The sequence below is a fragment of the Phocoena sinus genome, chromosome 15, assembly GCF_008692025.1.
Source record: "Phocoena sinus isolate mPhoSin1 chromosome 15, mPhoSin1.pri, whole genome shotgun sequence".
Lineage (NCBI taxonomy): Eukaryota > Metazoa > Chordata > Mammalia > Artiodactyla > Phocoenidae > Phocoena > Phocoena sinus.
The window spans coordinates 46,571,722-46,585,049 of record NC_045777.1 but is presented as its reverse complement, the minus strand read 5'-3'; the positions used below and the strand labels follow the sequence as shown (position 1 = coordinate 46,585,049).

Sequence of the window (13,328 nt, the reverse complement as noted above, 5' to 3'; positions counted from 1 at the left end):
TTTAACGAGAAGAAATCTTCAATTACTATAAGCACTCTTACGTTTGGAATAAAGATATTTGACATTTTAGATCTTACTTCTAGTTCAACACTTTATTAGTCACCACTGGCATGATTTTGCTACTCTCAGATCTACGAAAGCATCTGTAAAGCAGCCAGGCCACAGCACCGAGCTCCCACAGCGCTGGGTCTCCCAGCAGTTCTAAGGCTCAGTGTGGTCCATGAACCAGGCAGCCGAGAGTCCTGCAGACAAGGGTGCCACCCAGAGGCCAAAGGAGGAAATTCACTTTGGATTTTGTTGGAAGACAAAATTATAAATATTAAAAATCTAAAAATGATTTGCTATTACTTATTAAAAAATAAGGAACATTTTAACAAGGTTCTCTCTGCAGGAACGAAGGCTTTTAGTACCAGGCTACGTAGAAGTGTAGCTCTTTGAAGACTCTCACGAGATGGAAACAGCCCTGAGATGGTCCAAGTTGCAGGTGCCCAGTGCGTCAACTAAAACATTGAATTTAACTCTATTCTCTAGAGCAAATGCTTTCTTTTCTTATAATTAATATAACATGTGTTTCCAGAAGTCATGTAAGTTCTGGAGCAACCACCATGACCTGTTTAGACATGTGGACCAAAAGTTAAACTAATTACCGGAGACATTTCTTACTTAAATGAGAAAAGTTTCTTTCATTAGAAAGCCTTCTGTGTAATTTTCTTCTGGCAAAGGAATAAAGTTTATTTAGAGTAGTTCTGTTTGGCAGACAGTCAGGGCTTCTAAAACATATACCAATAATTGTTAAGGTTAAAGCATAACAGTCAATTCTATGAAACGCATAGCAACTCAAGCTTCTAATGGTCGAAACAGTAGGCTGATTAGAAAATAGAGATTTATGATATCCCCGTTTTCTCTTAGAAGTCTGAATGTTGGGATTACTGCTAGCAATGGGCCATCATTTAAGATTGACACATTTTACAGTGAACTACAAAAGATCAAACTTAACCAAAAATAAGGGATACATTAAATGTGAAAATTATTTTAAGTATAAAATTTGAAAACTCCTTTTTCTACACTGTAAAATCCCATTTTTTTAAAAAAAATTTGTTTAGGTCTTTATTTAATTTGTTACAATATTGCTTCTGTTTTTTCTAAGTTTTGGGTTTTTGGCCATGAGGCATGTGGCATCTTAGCGCCCCAACCTGGGATCAAACCCGCACCCCCTGCATTGGAAGGCGAAATCTTAACCAGTGGACGGCCAGGGATGTCCCAAAACCCCATTTTTGAAATAATGTTTTGGGTACTCAAATGTTATACAGATTTCATCTCATTTTATTGTTTCATTTTCACTACAACACAATTTAAAATAGAAAGAGGATTCTAAACACACCTCCTTATGTGAGTTTCTGGAAAGCTCATTCTAGAAATACTGTTTACAGCTGACTTCAAATTTTTTTAAAAATTTAATTTAATTTATATTTTATACAGCAGGTTCTTATTAGTTATCTATTTTATACATATTACTGTATGTCAATCCCAATCTCCCAATTCTGACTTCAAATTTGTTTTTATTAAATAAGAAGATTCTACAGTTGACTGTCATTTCCAAGTAGATGTTTTCCCTGCAAATCTTAGCAAGATACTGCTTTAAAGTACAGCGTTGTTAACTAAACCTTCCTCTCTTGGTTCTGTCACTGAGGGATCTCATTATTATCTGTGAGTTAATTCTCTTCCCTATTTCTACTCCTTAATCTTCCACATGCCCTGAGTTGCATCATTCTGTAAAACATGCTTCCGTCCGCAATGATGGCTGCAAAATATCTGAGCAAGGAGTACAAACAGGTCTACTTATGTGTCTCTATTTCTACATTTATTTAGGAAATAAACGAGCCTGTGCATCTAAGTCCAGTCTCTGCTCTACAGATGTCCATTGCACACTGCTGGAATTGGAGCGAATATGACAGAGACAACCCAGTAGGACAGTATGGCTATTACTTCAGAAGAAAAGTTCAGTGACTGAAGCTCGAAGTGTTTATCAGGGAATATTTTACAAGAGCTTTAAACAGGGCCCAAGGTAAGGCTGGCAAATCCAAAGAATGACCTCTTCCATGTATCAAAAGGTCCGTGTGTCTGCATCATATATTCAAAGCATCAAATAAAGACAGAAAGGATGGCTACTTGGTAGTTCACGAATGATTCAAGTTCACTGGTAAGTATCTACAATTTAAAGGGTAAATTCTGAAACACTCCTCAAATCTCTAATCAGTCAAGAAGACTTAGTGATAAAATTAAATGCCTTCAAACCTCTTAAACCTTTCCCTTTCCCTCTCCCCATCTCCAGTGCTACCATCTTAGTTCTCGCCATTTAAAAAAAAATCTATATTTCTTTAATCACTTCCTAATTAACCTCCAGGCCCAGCCTCCTACTCTACCCCACCACCGTCACATCTCTAAATCCATCCTCCAGATAGTGTCCAGAATAAGCTCAGGCTTCACAAATCAACCTCTTCACTTGCCTGCTCGATATTCAGACAGCAAGTCAAAAGTCAGTGTTCCTGCCGGTCCAGGTCCTCTGCCCACCACCAGGGGACTTCCAGAGGGAGGAAGCCGAGGGCTACAGGCTGATTGCTAGTGGCTCCTTTGGCCCTTCTGTTTCAACTTAACTACCAATCACATTTCTTTGAGAGACTCCTTATCAAGAGATGTCAGGATCCCTAATCTATAGGTGAGGTTGTTCACAAAAACATCCTAACTCCTAAAACAGTAGCTTTCGAACATTTTTAAATGACCAAAATCATTTTCTTCATACAATAGCTAATGTAGAACCCCAACAAAAAGTGGGTAAGTATTTTTGAGGCTGACAACAGGCAGATGTTAAATCATACATAACTGGACAGGCCAAGGGGTAAAATTCAAATTTGGCTGGTGAAATGCCGAGTCAGTGGGGAGAAGCAGCTCCGGTGAGACAAGTCAGACTCACATTTCTGAAAGGCCGCTGGTGCTGCTGGGTGTAGAAGACGCGGAACTAATGAGGATTTCAACATTTTGGAGGTACTTTCATAAACCCCAATTTCACCTGCAAAGAGCGACATGCACTTTCCGAACGACAGGCCACCGCGACGGCGGAGTCCCAGATACCTGGTCCTCGCTGGTTAGTCCCAGGTGCATGACGAGGTAAAAATGCACCAGGAAGTCCGAGTTGGGCAGCACGTCCTGGCGTCGGGTCATCATGGCGCAGATCAGCTTGTAGGCTTGGAGTTTGCCTTCCTTATATGCACCGGGCAGCGTTGTCGCCTGCCAAAGAGACATTTAGAGATTTAATCAATTCCGGATGCAGATGCATTTTGTCCATTCACTTACTTTTCAGTTTTCCATAAAGTTGTTGATGGAGATGTGGGATGCGCTGGCTGGAGTGAGATCCAGCCTGTCCTCAAAACATGCAGTCTTGGGCAATTACATTTTTTAAACTCAATTTAGGAAGGAAGAGGAAATTACAATAAAGGAATAAACACATATTCACTTGCCTTAAATAGCCATGATGCAAACATTCTGAGGGGTGGGATCAAGGCGGGAGGAGACGGAGAAGACTGGTTATCCAGGCTTATTGCTAGGTTATCCCGTATCTAATTCACAAAGAGGAGACTTTTAGGGAAGGCAACACACAGTTTATCCCAATGATACTTCAGAAACGTGCTCCATGGTCAAACAGCTGCTCCCAATTAAATTTCTGTAAGTTGAGTGAAAAGCTACAACATTTACAAGTGTTTTCTTTTATCATGAGGTCTACTGTCTTTTTGAACTGTGTGGTGGTTTTAGATCTAATACAAAACAAGGGCATTGTTTTTCCTTCAATCTTAATGCCTGGAGAGGCCTCCCTGAACTCCAAATGATAAGGGATGGTTTCACAGGTTATACTGTATAAACATGAACTGTGTTTTTGGAAAAAAAAAAAAAAAAAGTACTAACATGGGGAAAATGTATGTTGTAAACAAAAACAAAAACCAGAATGAAAATTGTATGGACTCTAAGATAGGTCTTTTATAAAAATATGTTTATCCACAGAAATAAGTTATATATTAATATTGGTTTTCTCTGTGGATGGTGAGATTGTCTTCTTAACATTTTTCTACATTCTTCCAATTTTGTACAATAAAACCAGCATCACTTGATAAAGAGAGTAACTAAAACTAGTGTATAATATCCCATTCTTTAATATCCTATAGTAACAGTCTACTTGCACATTAAACGAAATAACTCTTAGGCGTTTATAAAATGACCAAACTATAAGTATTATTATTTATTCTTGGATCGTCAAACGTACTTTGTCTAAACATCTAAACTTCTGTTCAGAAGTTACGTGCAACACAGTTTTTATGTCAAGTGATAAGGCAATGTTCCCGTATTAGAATAAAAGGTGATGGCAGGACTTACCTTCGCTAGTTTGTACCAGAGTTCATACAGATAGCCAAACACTCTGGCATGGATCTTGGGTGACTGGATATTATTCACGTCTCCGAGGATTCCCAAGATTCTTCGCCATAACACGGCGGCCGAGTCTGGGTGCCAACCCGTGAGGGTCCCCCCAGCGATTATGCTACAGTCATCAGCAAGGCATTCGCTGCTATCTGTGGGGAAAGATGTGTGTTTACCCTGTAAATGCAATTTTGATTTCATTGTTACAGCCTTTTTTTCTGTCATGCAAATTACCTGTGCTTGAAAATTTACATGTTCAGAGTAAAATAAGATGAAGTGTGAAATGGCTGACAACTTGGAAGGACAGAAAGACAGAAAAGTGGGCTCCATGAGGAAAGGTTAGATGATTCTGCTCCTTTCCAACTAAAAGGACAACAGCCCAGAGATGACAGAACAGTTCCTGGAGACCCTGTGAAGGGCTTTATAAAGCAGCAGGGGGGTGGGGAGGAGAACTTGAGCAGGATAGGTAGGGAACAGGGCCATGAAAAAACGTGGCCGGGGGGGCCTCATGGCTGGAGTGACATTTGTGGTGGCTGTTACTATTCACTTAGGTTTATGGGGGAGGTATATAGTTTGCTTATAATAAATTTTACCCTTCTTGGATTCAAGGACTTGTAAGAAAGGTATACGATGGTGTAACTGTCACCACACACTGCCACCATAATTGATACGAAATAGCCCCTTCACTCCACAAGTGCCCCTTCACAGTCAGTCCCCTCCCCGAACCTCTGTTCCAGACAACCACTGCTGTTTTTTGTCCCTACATTCTGCAGTTTCCAGAATGTCCGATAAATGGAATCCTATAGTAAGCAGCTTTTCTGTCTGGTTCCTTTCACTTAGCATAATGCGTTTATTTGAGAGATTCATCCAAGGGGTTGTGTATCCACAGGTATGATAGTTTATCCACTGACCTGATGAAGGACATTGGAGAGTTTCCTGGTTTTGGTGATTATAAATAAAGCTACAATTGCATACAGGCTTTTGTGGGAACACGTTTACATTTCTTGTTTGTAAGACCAGAATCACAAACAGCACATGGTATTTCTCTGCTTGCTTCTCGCTTTTAGTGGACCACGTCTTCCTGTGGCTGCCTGAGGAAGGCGCACGTCCTCATGTCTGAAAGTCTTGGGTCCCTGACTTGTGATTCATAGTTTGGCTGGGTACAGAATTCTGTGTTGGAAAAGTGCTCACTTTCCTGTAGTTTCCTTTATAATTTTAGAGTCAGCAGCGTTCCAATTCTTGAAATTTTTTGGGGTGATAAATTATTAACTCTGGAGAGTTTCAACCTGTCTGAAACAGGTTGAAAAAGAGAGTTTCTCTTTTATTTGAAGCTTCAGTAAAGCTATGAATTGTCCTCTTAATTTTAAATAACTCTATTAGAATTAACCTATTGTATTATTTTTTAATTTTATAGTTTTTGTAGCTCTGTTCCCTTTTTCACTCCCAATATTTTTTCCTTGATCTGTCTTGCCTATTTGTCTATTTTATTCATGTTTTTAAAGAGTGGTCTTTGTTTTCTCTATTGCTTTCTAGTATATGTTATGTACTTAGCTTTACTAGTTCCTTTTTTGTCAACTTCTGTATATTATTCTGCTGCCATTCTTTTCCTAATTTTTTGAATAAGACATTGAATAAATTAGTGTCTTTTGCTTCTAGTGTACACACCTAAGGCCACGTATTTTCCTCCATATCAGTACTCAGCTACATTTTGCTGTAGTCAATTTGAAATATTTTCCAGCTCACAATTTGATTTCTTTTTGGACTTAATTTATTTGAAATGCAGTTTTAGTTTTTTAATGTCGTTTTCTTCTCTTTTCTTTTTGTTCTTCTGAATTTATTTCATCATATTCATGGAATGTAATACAGTTTCAAATCATGGACATGTTGAGGCTTGCTTAATGATCTAACTGGTCAATTTCTGTAACTGTTCCATGTGCTTTAAAAAAAAATCTCAGGTATTTTTAAATTAAGTTCAAAAAAATTTATACATATAGATCTACATTCAATCAAGATTAATTGTATTGTGTAAATCTTCTCTATTTTAATATTTTTTCTGCTTAACTCATCTATTAATGAGAGCTGATATTAAAATTTCCTACTATGATTATGGTTTTATCAGTAGTTCCTAGTAATTCTGTCAAATTTTGCTTCATATATATCTGGAGGCTATGAAGTTCATATAAATTCAGAATTATTGCTGTCACTAATAAATGACTTCTGCTTTAAAGTTTATGTGACTGACATACACAGAGCTACACCCCTGGTCCACCTTTCTTCCTATGTATCAATGTGTTTATTTATTTACTTAGGATCTCCCTGTACATTATGCATTAGGGGTACCTCTGGTAAACATCATATAGCTGGATTTTATGTCTTCAACCTAACCCAAGAGTTTCTGAATTGAATTGCAAGTTTAAATTGTTTACTTTTATTGTAGCTGCTGATTTATTTGATTTTTATCTCTCACATCTTACTTTTGGCTTTCCGTTTAAGTCACCTCTGCTTTGCTTCTCTTTTGAATCTTTGGAGGGGGTTTAAAGAGCTGTGTCCCACCCAGACACGGTGGCAACCATTAACCACCGCTGAGCGTCATCTTGGGTGCATATATTGCTGGGGCCTAACCATAGAAATGGGAGCACAGTCTACGGATGCGAGGAGCTCAAGTAGAGGGATGAGCAGAGCCGGCAAGGACCAGGAGGAGTGGGTGGAGGAGGGACCAGGGCAAATCCAGGGCGGGCTCCGCGCACTTCCCGCACTGTGCCCGAGACAGCTGCTGACAGCTTATTATCAATATATTCATTATGGAAAGATGCCAAGACCCTGAAACAGAGGATTTGATACGGATGGTACATGTTGTCATGGACAGATCTTCCCAAATCCAGGAGCACTGTTCCTTCTTAGAGCAAAACACATCTGCATTTCCCACATCCGTATCATACAATCAACTGACGTGACACAGATAATCCAAGCCGGAATCCCACATAGTGTGCCTGCACAGACAGCAAAAGCCTAATTATGGCCCTTCTGGGCTCTCAGACTGACTTTTACAAAACCTCAGAAGACAGGCTCGACCTCCTCACATTTACTCTGTAAAATGCATGCAGTATCAAGCATCTGACAGTCCAAGAAGGTTTGCTGAAGCTTCAAATGAACCTTACAAACCAACCTAAGCTCCCAAGTGAACAAGCAGCATGATACAGCATTTATTTTTCTCAAGAAGAATGAGAAAAATTCTCATCCATGAGTCTTTAATTCCTTGAGGGGTAAAAAAAAGTAAGGGAACTCAGTGACTTAGAGCTTTGCTCCATCCCCAACCATCACCCCCAAAATGCAGCCATCTGAGGTGGAGATTAGCCTCCAGCCTTCTAGTCAGGCTGGGACTTCCCTTGAGTGACAGCTCCAAGTAAACAGAGTTCAGGTGTCTTATCACCTACACCTCCCTGCTACCTGCCAGCAAACACATTCTCAGTTATGGAAGGATCCCCCCCTCCAAAAAAAGAATCTGTTTCAATACTGCTTTGCTCTCAGAAAAATGTATTCCTCAGTGATAAAATTCTAGGTAGCATCCCCCATCACATTATCACAATACAGGGAGTCTTTTCGAGGTATTTGAAACGACTGCATGCTCAATATTACTGTGAAAAAAATTTTTTAATGAGTTGAAATGTTTTTACCCAAAATTATTCCACTCATGGCATAAGTAACAGAACAGATGCTGACATTTTGCATGTAGATGGTTCCTCAGTGAGGCAGCACTTAGTTAAGAATCGAGATTTGAGAGATTTCTGAAAATTTCATGTTCACCTTAAAAACACCAAACACTTAGTTCATTTTCTTTTTCATGAGCAAGCTAGTATGCTAGCCTAGCAGCTTTTTGTTCCATTATTATTAAGTGCTATAGAGACATTAACATTTTTTTGTTGTTGTTAAAGTAGGAAGTCTTGCAAACAAATAAAAGTTATATCATCTTTCTCCCAACACATACAGGACTTTAATACAGGAGCAATCTAAAGTTCAGAACTTTGCAAATATGCAAAAGATTTTAGCCATGAGATAAGTCTTGGTAATCAGTAAAACACGCACTTAGGACCCAAGGGTGACTTCACACAGCAGCAGTCTCCTGTAGGTTTGGTGGAAGGTTGATGAAACATAGCTGGTGCTTTGGAAATGATTTTCCTTTTTTTTTTTTTTTTTTTGCGGTACGCGGGCCTCTCACTGTTGTGGCCTTTTCCGTTGCGGAGCACAGGCTCCGGACGCACAGGCTCAGCGGCCATGGCGCATGGGCCCAGCCACTCCACAGCATATGGGATCTTCCCGGACCCGGGCACGAACCCGTGTCCCCTGCATCGGCAGGCGGACTCTCAACCACTGCGCCACCAGGGTAGCCCAATGATTTTCCCTTTTGAGTTGAAAACTTAACCAAAGGCACAAACCCAAAGGCTCAACAGAAACACCTTAATTCTGGGACCAGAAAAATTAGGCCTAGACTTTTGATTAAAAGCGGAGAAGACACAGGTTGGCACTCTGCTGACCATCACTGCCGCCTGACCCTCTTTCTCCTTCCTCATCTGCTTCCCAGGCACACGCAACATTCATGTTAAAGATTACAAAGGAGAGCAAGCAACCCCACGGTACTTCTCATCGTTATTTTTCTTTAGAAAGTTTTATGTTTTCAAAATAGATCAAAGCCTGGTGGAAATGCCAAAAATGTCTGCAACGGCAGATGGTGCCGACACACCATTCCTGTGAATGCTTTTGGTGGCAGGTAACAGTGATAATTAAAAGCACAAGTTATAATTAAAAGCAGAAATGGTCAAAGGATTTCGATAACAACATCTAGAGGCAAGGCTGTGGTAAATATACTAAACAAGAGACTTGGAAACGCAATTGTACATATTTTTTATTATCAAAAAAGGTTAAAATTTCATTGCTGTTTTTAGCTAACTCAAACAACAGCCTGCAGCTTAAAGCTTATTCATTCACTGATTCAAGTATTTACTGACTATTCCTCCCCTGCTATGTAGTGTCCTGGGAGCCAAGAATCAGCTGTGAACATGACCAGTGAGCAATGACCAATGACAATCCCACCCCTGAAGCTTACCTTGCAACGGTGGGGGGGGGGGGGGGAACACCACTGACCTTTTTCCCCAACTAAAGCAAAATGCTGAAAACCACTTCTTACTGAACTTTATCTTAAAACGTATCAGCGATTTGACAGGCACCTGGAAGGAGCAACAGAGCTGGCCCTTACCTGCAGCGTTCTGCTAACCCTGAGTTCTTAACGTTTCTCTGACAATGAAAAGGAAGTTTTCCTTATGCTGAAGTTGAATTAGTAACTGACACGTTTCTTATGGTTAGCTTTTTTTTTTTCCATCCCATTTAAGAAAGCCTTCCCTACCCCAAGGTCTTAGACATATTTTTAGAGGATATTTTCTTCCAAAAGTTCTTAAGTTTTCCTTTCCACATTTAAGTATTTTATCCATAGGGACCTGGCTGTGGGCAAGGTGGGAGGTAGGGAATCTGTCCCATTTTCTGCCCTGTGGCTAAATATTGTCCCACAGGCCTTTGTGGGGGCAGTCCATTCTTCCCTTGTCAGACCTGGAATGCTGTCTCTTTCGTGTATCAGGACTCCGTGCCTGTGTGGATCCAGTATGTATTTTATACTCCATTCCCTTAGTCTATTTGTCTATCCCTGTGATTAAAACTCCTTTTAAATAAATCACATAGCACTTATTGCATTATTTGTCCTTATCAGGATAAATGTCTTATTTTTGGTAAGCTCGTAAGTCAGTCATGGCTATGACTTATTCATCTTTTTATTTCTTATAGCATCAAATTCAGTATTTCTAGACTATAAGCTTATTTGCTAAATAAGAGATGAGGTCAACAGCAATACTGATTCTTACCTATGGAATCAAAAATACTCCCCCCCTAGAAAATCATAAGCTCAACAGAACAAAACTTATGCACAAGTCAACTCTAATTTCTTGTTTTCGGTATTCTTGACGCTCTGGCATCTGGGGCCTCCTTGACCAGGAAGGGACTGCCCATCCCAGGGTTAGTTAATTCCTAGAGATAGCAAACAACTCCCCAGGGACTGGGTCTTCCACATGCAAACCCCATAATCCCAAACCCAGGCCTCCCACCTACCTCCTCTGTCCAGCTCTTGCTATCAAGGGGATGTCCCTGTGCCCTCATCACCATGGGGTCCGGCACCAGGCAACCAGGGCCAGTGTCTGTGCTCTAGGGTCTGCTGAAATTATACCAACTAGCCGCTCCTGAGTCTGCATAGCCTGCCTTGCCTTCCCTTTCCCGTGCAAACGACAGTAAAGGCTGTTGCCCACGCTTTCCCCTCTCTTCCTGCCCCTAACCCTTGTGCCTCCTCATGTGCCCCCCTGCATGGCATGTCGTGCCCCTATTTCTATAAACTTTTTCCTTCATGACAATCATCTCCATGTCTTGCCATACAAATCCCAGCACATTGTGAAACAATGCACCATAAATTTAGCTGTTATTCTCAGAAAACATGAAATGATTTAAATAAGAAAGCAAATATAAAACTGAACTGTTAGCTTGCCAATGATAAAGGAATTTAAGATTTTGGAAGCAGTTTACTATTCTAAGCATTTGATAACTGGTAGGATTATTCAACGAGAAACAGAGACACACTCAAATTGTTGGATCACTCTCTTTGTGTGTCCTGGAGATCAGGGTAACATGAGTTTTATTTTGTCCATTTATGAAGAAATTGTTCTCCTAAGAACAGAAAGTTAAATTCAGAACTGCGATAATCCTTAAACCTTATCATATTACGGTTTGTCCTTTTCACAGATGACAAGATGAACTATTGAACTGAGTGTACTGATTCTCGATATTAGAATTTCAAAGAACTAAGTATTTGGAGGAGTTAATCACAACAGAGGGTGCATCATATAAAATTACCTCACACGAGTTTATTAGATTGAGCGGTCCCATGCACACTCTGAGATGGGATCAGAACTAATCTTTCCAGAGGACAGACAAAAGACGTAATCACCCCATTTTCTTTCCTTTCAATAAAACTAATTAAAACTAGTCCTTGTTTAAGTAAATTCAACTTACTGAAAATTCAGTATCGCCTTTGATAGTACCACGAAGATGATTTCCGTTGGACAATCTGTATATTGGACCCAAAGAAGCCATTTATTCCACAAATGTGTTAATAATTCTCAAATAGTTCAGAGGGGTTTGCAGCTGTAATTTTAACAGCAGCGTAGAAGAAAGGAGCAGGCACAGCGCTGCATCTGGAGTCAGAACACTTTGGAAGCCAGTTCCAACTCCGGCACTTACTCCCCAGCGAGACAACACAATTTCTCTGGGTCTCAGCTTCTCCATCCCTAGAACAGAATTTGTATGACTTGGCCTGCTTACCATAAAAATCAAAGAGGATGCCTCAAAGTTCCTTGTAAACTGTTAAATCCCTTATAAGTTTATGGTATTATTATTCAAAATCATTATACATGTCTATGTAGCGCTATATATACGAAGAATTTTAAATCATTTCCAAAAGAACCACACATTTGAGAAGCACAAATTATCAATGCTACCCAATAATTTATAAAAGTCAGCACATGGCTTTGCCAATCATTCTCTCATTGATTTTGCAGGGCTTCTACCATTGGCAGATGTGAATACTTAGACCAAAAATGTCCACTATCTCTTAAGGACGGCATATACAGCATTATAAGGTAATGCGTTACTCATTTACAGTTAACTGGTTTGTTTTTCTCTGCTCGTGTTTCTAGTCTTAATTAAGATACACATTAAGATTATTCTCCTTGGTCTTATCTACCTCATAGATAAAAGATTTTATCCAACACTAAGTTTTACCCAAAACTAAATTTTACGAAGTTTTTATGTTACTCCGTTAGGAACTTCCAAAAACATCAGGGACTGGTTAAATTTTATATCGTAATTAGTGAAAACCAGTTTGCCTGGTTAAAAAAAACAAAAACAAAAAACTAAGTTCAAAGTTTTGCCTTGACTTCTCATTTTAAGATGGTTTTTAGCATTTTAATACCACTTTTTAGGCAACATGTGCTTTGTGGCTTGCTGTTGTTGTTCTCATCAAGGACGCCTATGGATGCAGGAATGCAGTGGGCCAGGAGGGAAGTGGCCGTGGTGGGCAGCGCCCTCGCTGAGCTGCTCAGAACACTAGTCTCTCCTGACACTTAGCAAAACAAAGCAAAACAGAAACCCAACTTCTCTTGGTGTCCCCGTCCTCCCCTGTCACAAGGTAAGGGAACTGAGCCTTTAGAGGTTCACTTTCCCAGGGTCACAGGACGTGTGTGCGTGCGTGTGACGAGCTAAGACTGCAGAGTGCTTCCACACACACTGCCCTGCGCTCTGGACTCAGGTGCTCAACTCATCGATTCCTGCAACGACCCATAATACAGACGATTCCTACCCCACTCTACAGAAAAGAAATTGAAGGACAGAAAGATTCACTGGCTCAAGGCCACCCTGCAATTCCTTGGCAGAGCCTGGATGCAGACCCAGAAAGTTCGGATCTGTAATCTATTCATGAATCTTAGAAATACAGATACTCAAGGGAAAAAAGTTGCAAAAATACAGAATATGACAACATTTTTCAAAAGCTTAAAACCGGAATTAAATGACGTAGTGTTTGAGGAGACAGATATCGTGGTAAAATTATAAAGAAGTTAAGGGCATGGTTTTAGGAAGAACTGGGGACAGGGTCACAGGACGACGGGAGGGGAAGGACTTGAGAAGGGCCTGCTGGGGCCTCACTGGTGGGGCAGCTGTTCTACTTCTTACACGGGGTGCAGGTTTGCTGGTGTTCATTTGATTACTACAGTCCCTAA

General features: G+C 40.2%; 1 protein-coding gene across 1 annotated transcript in view; it reads right to left on the bottom strand.

Annotated features, from left to right (window-relative positions):
- The window catches only part of RALGAPA2 (Ral GTPase activating protein catalytic subunit alpha 2), a 284,371-nt gene that overhangs the window by 151,887 nt on the left and 119,156 nt on the right, over nt 1-13,328 (bottom strand). The window contains 3 exon segments of the mRNA XM_032604977.1: nt 3,130-3,285; nt 3,516-3,614; nt 4,423-4,616. Of these exon segments, the coding sequence (XP_032460868.1) occupies nt 3,130-3,285; nt 3,516-3,614; nt 4,423-4,616 (449 nt within the window).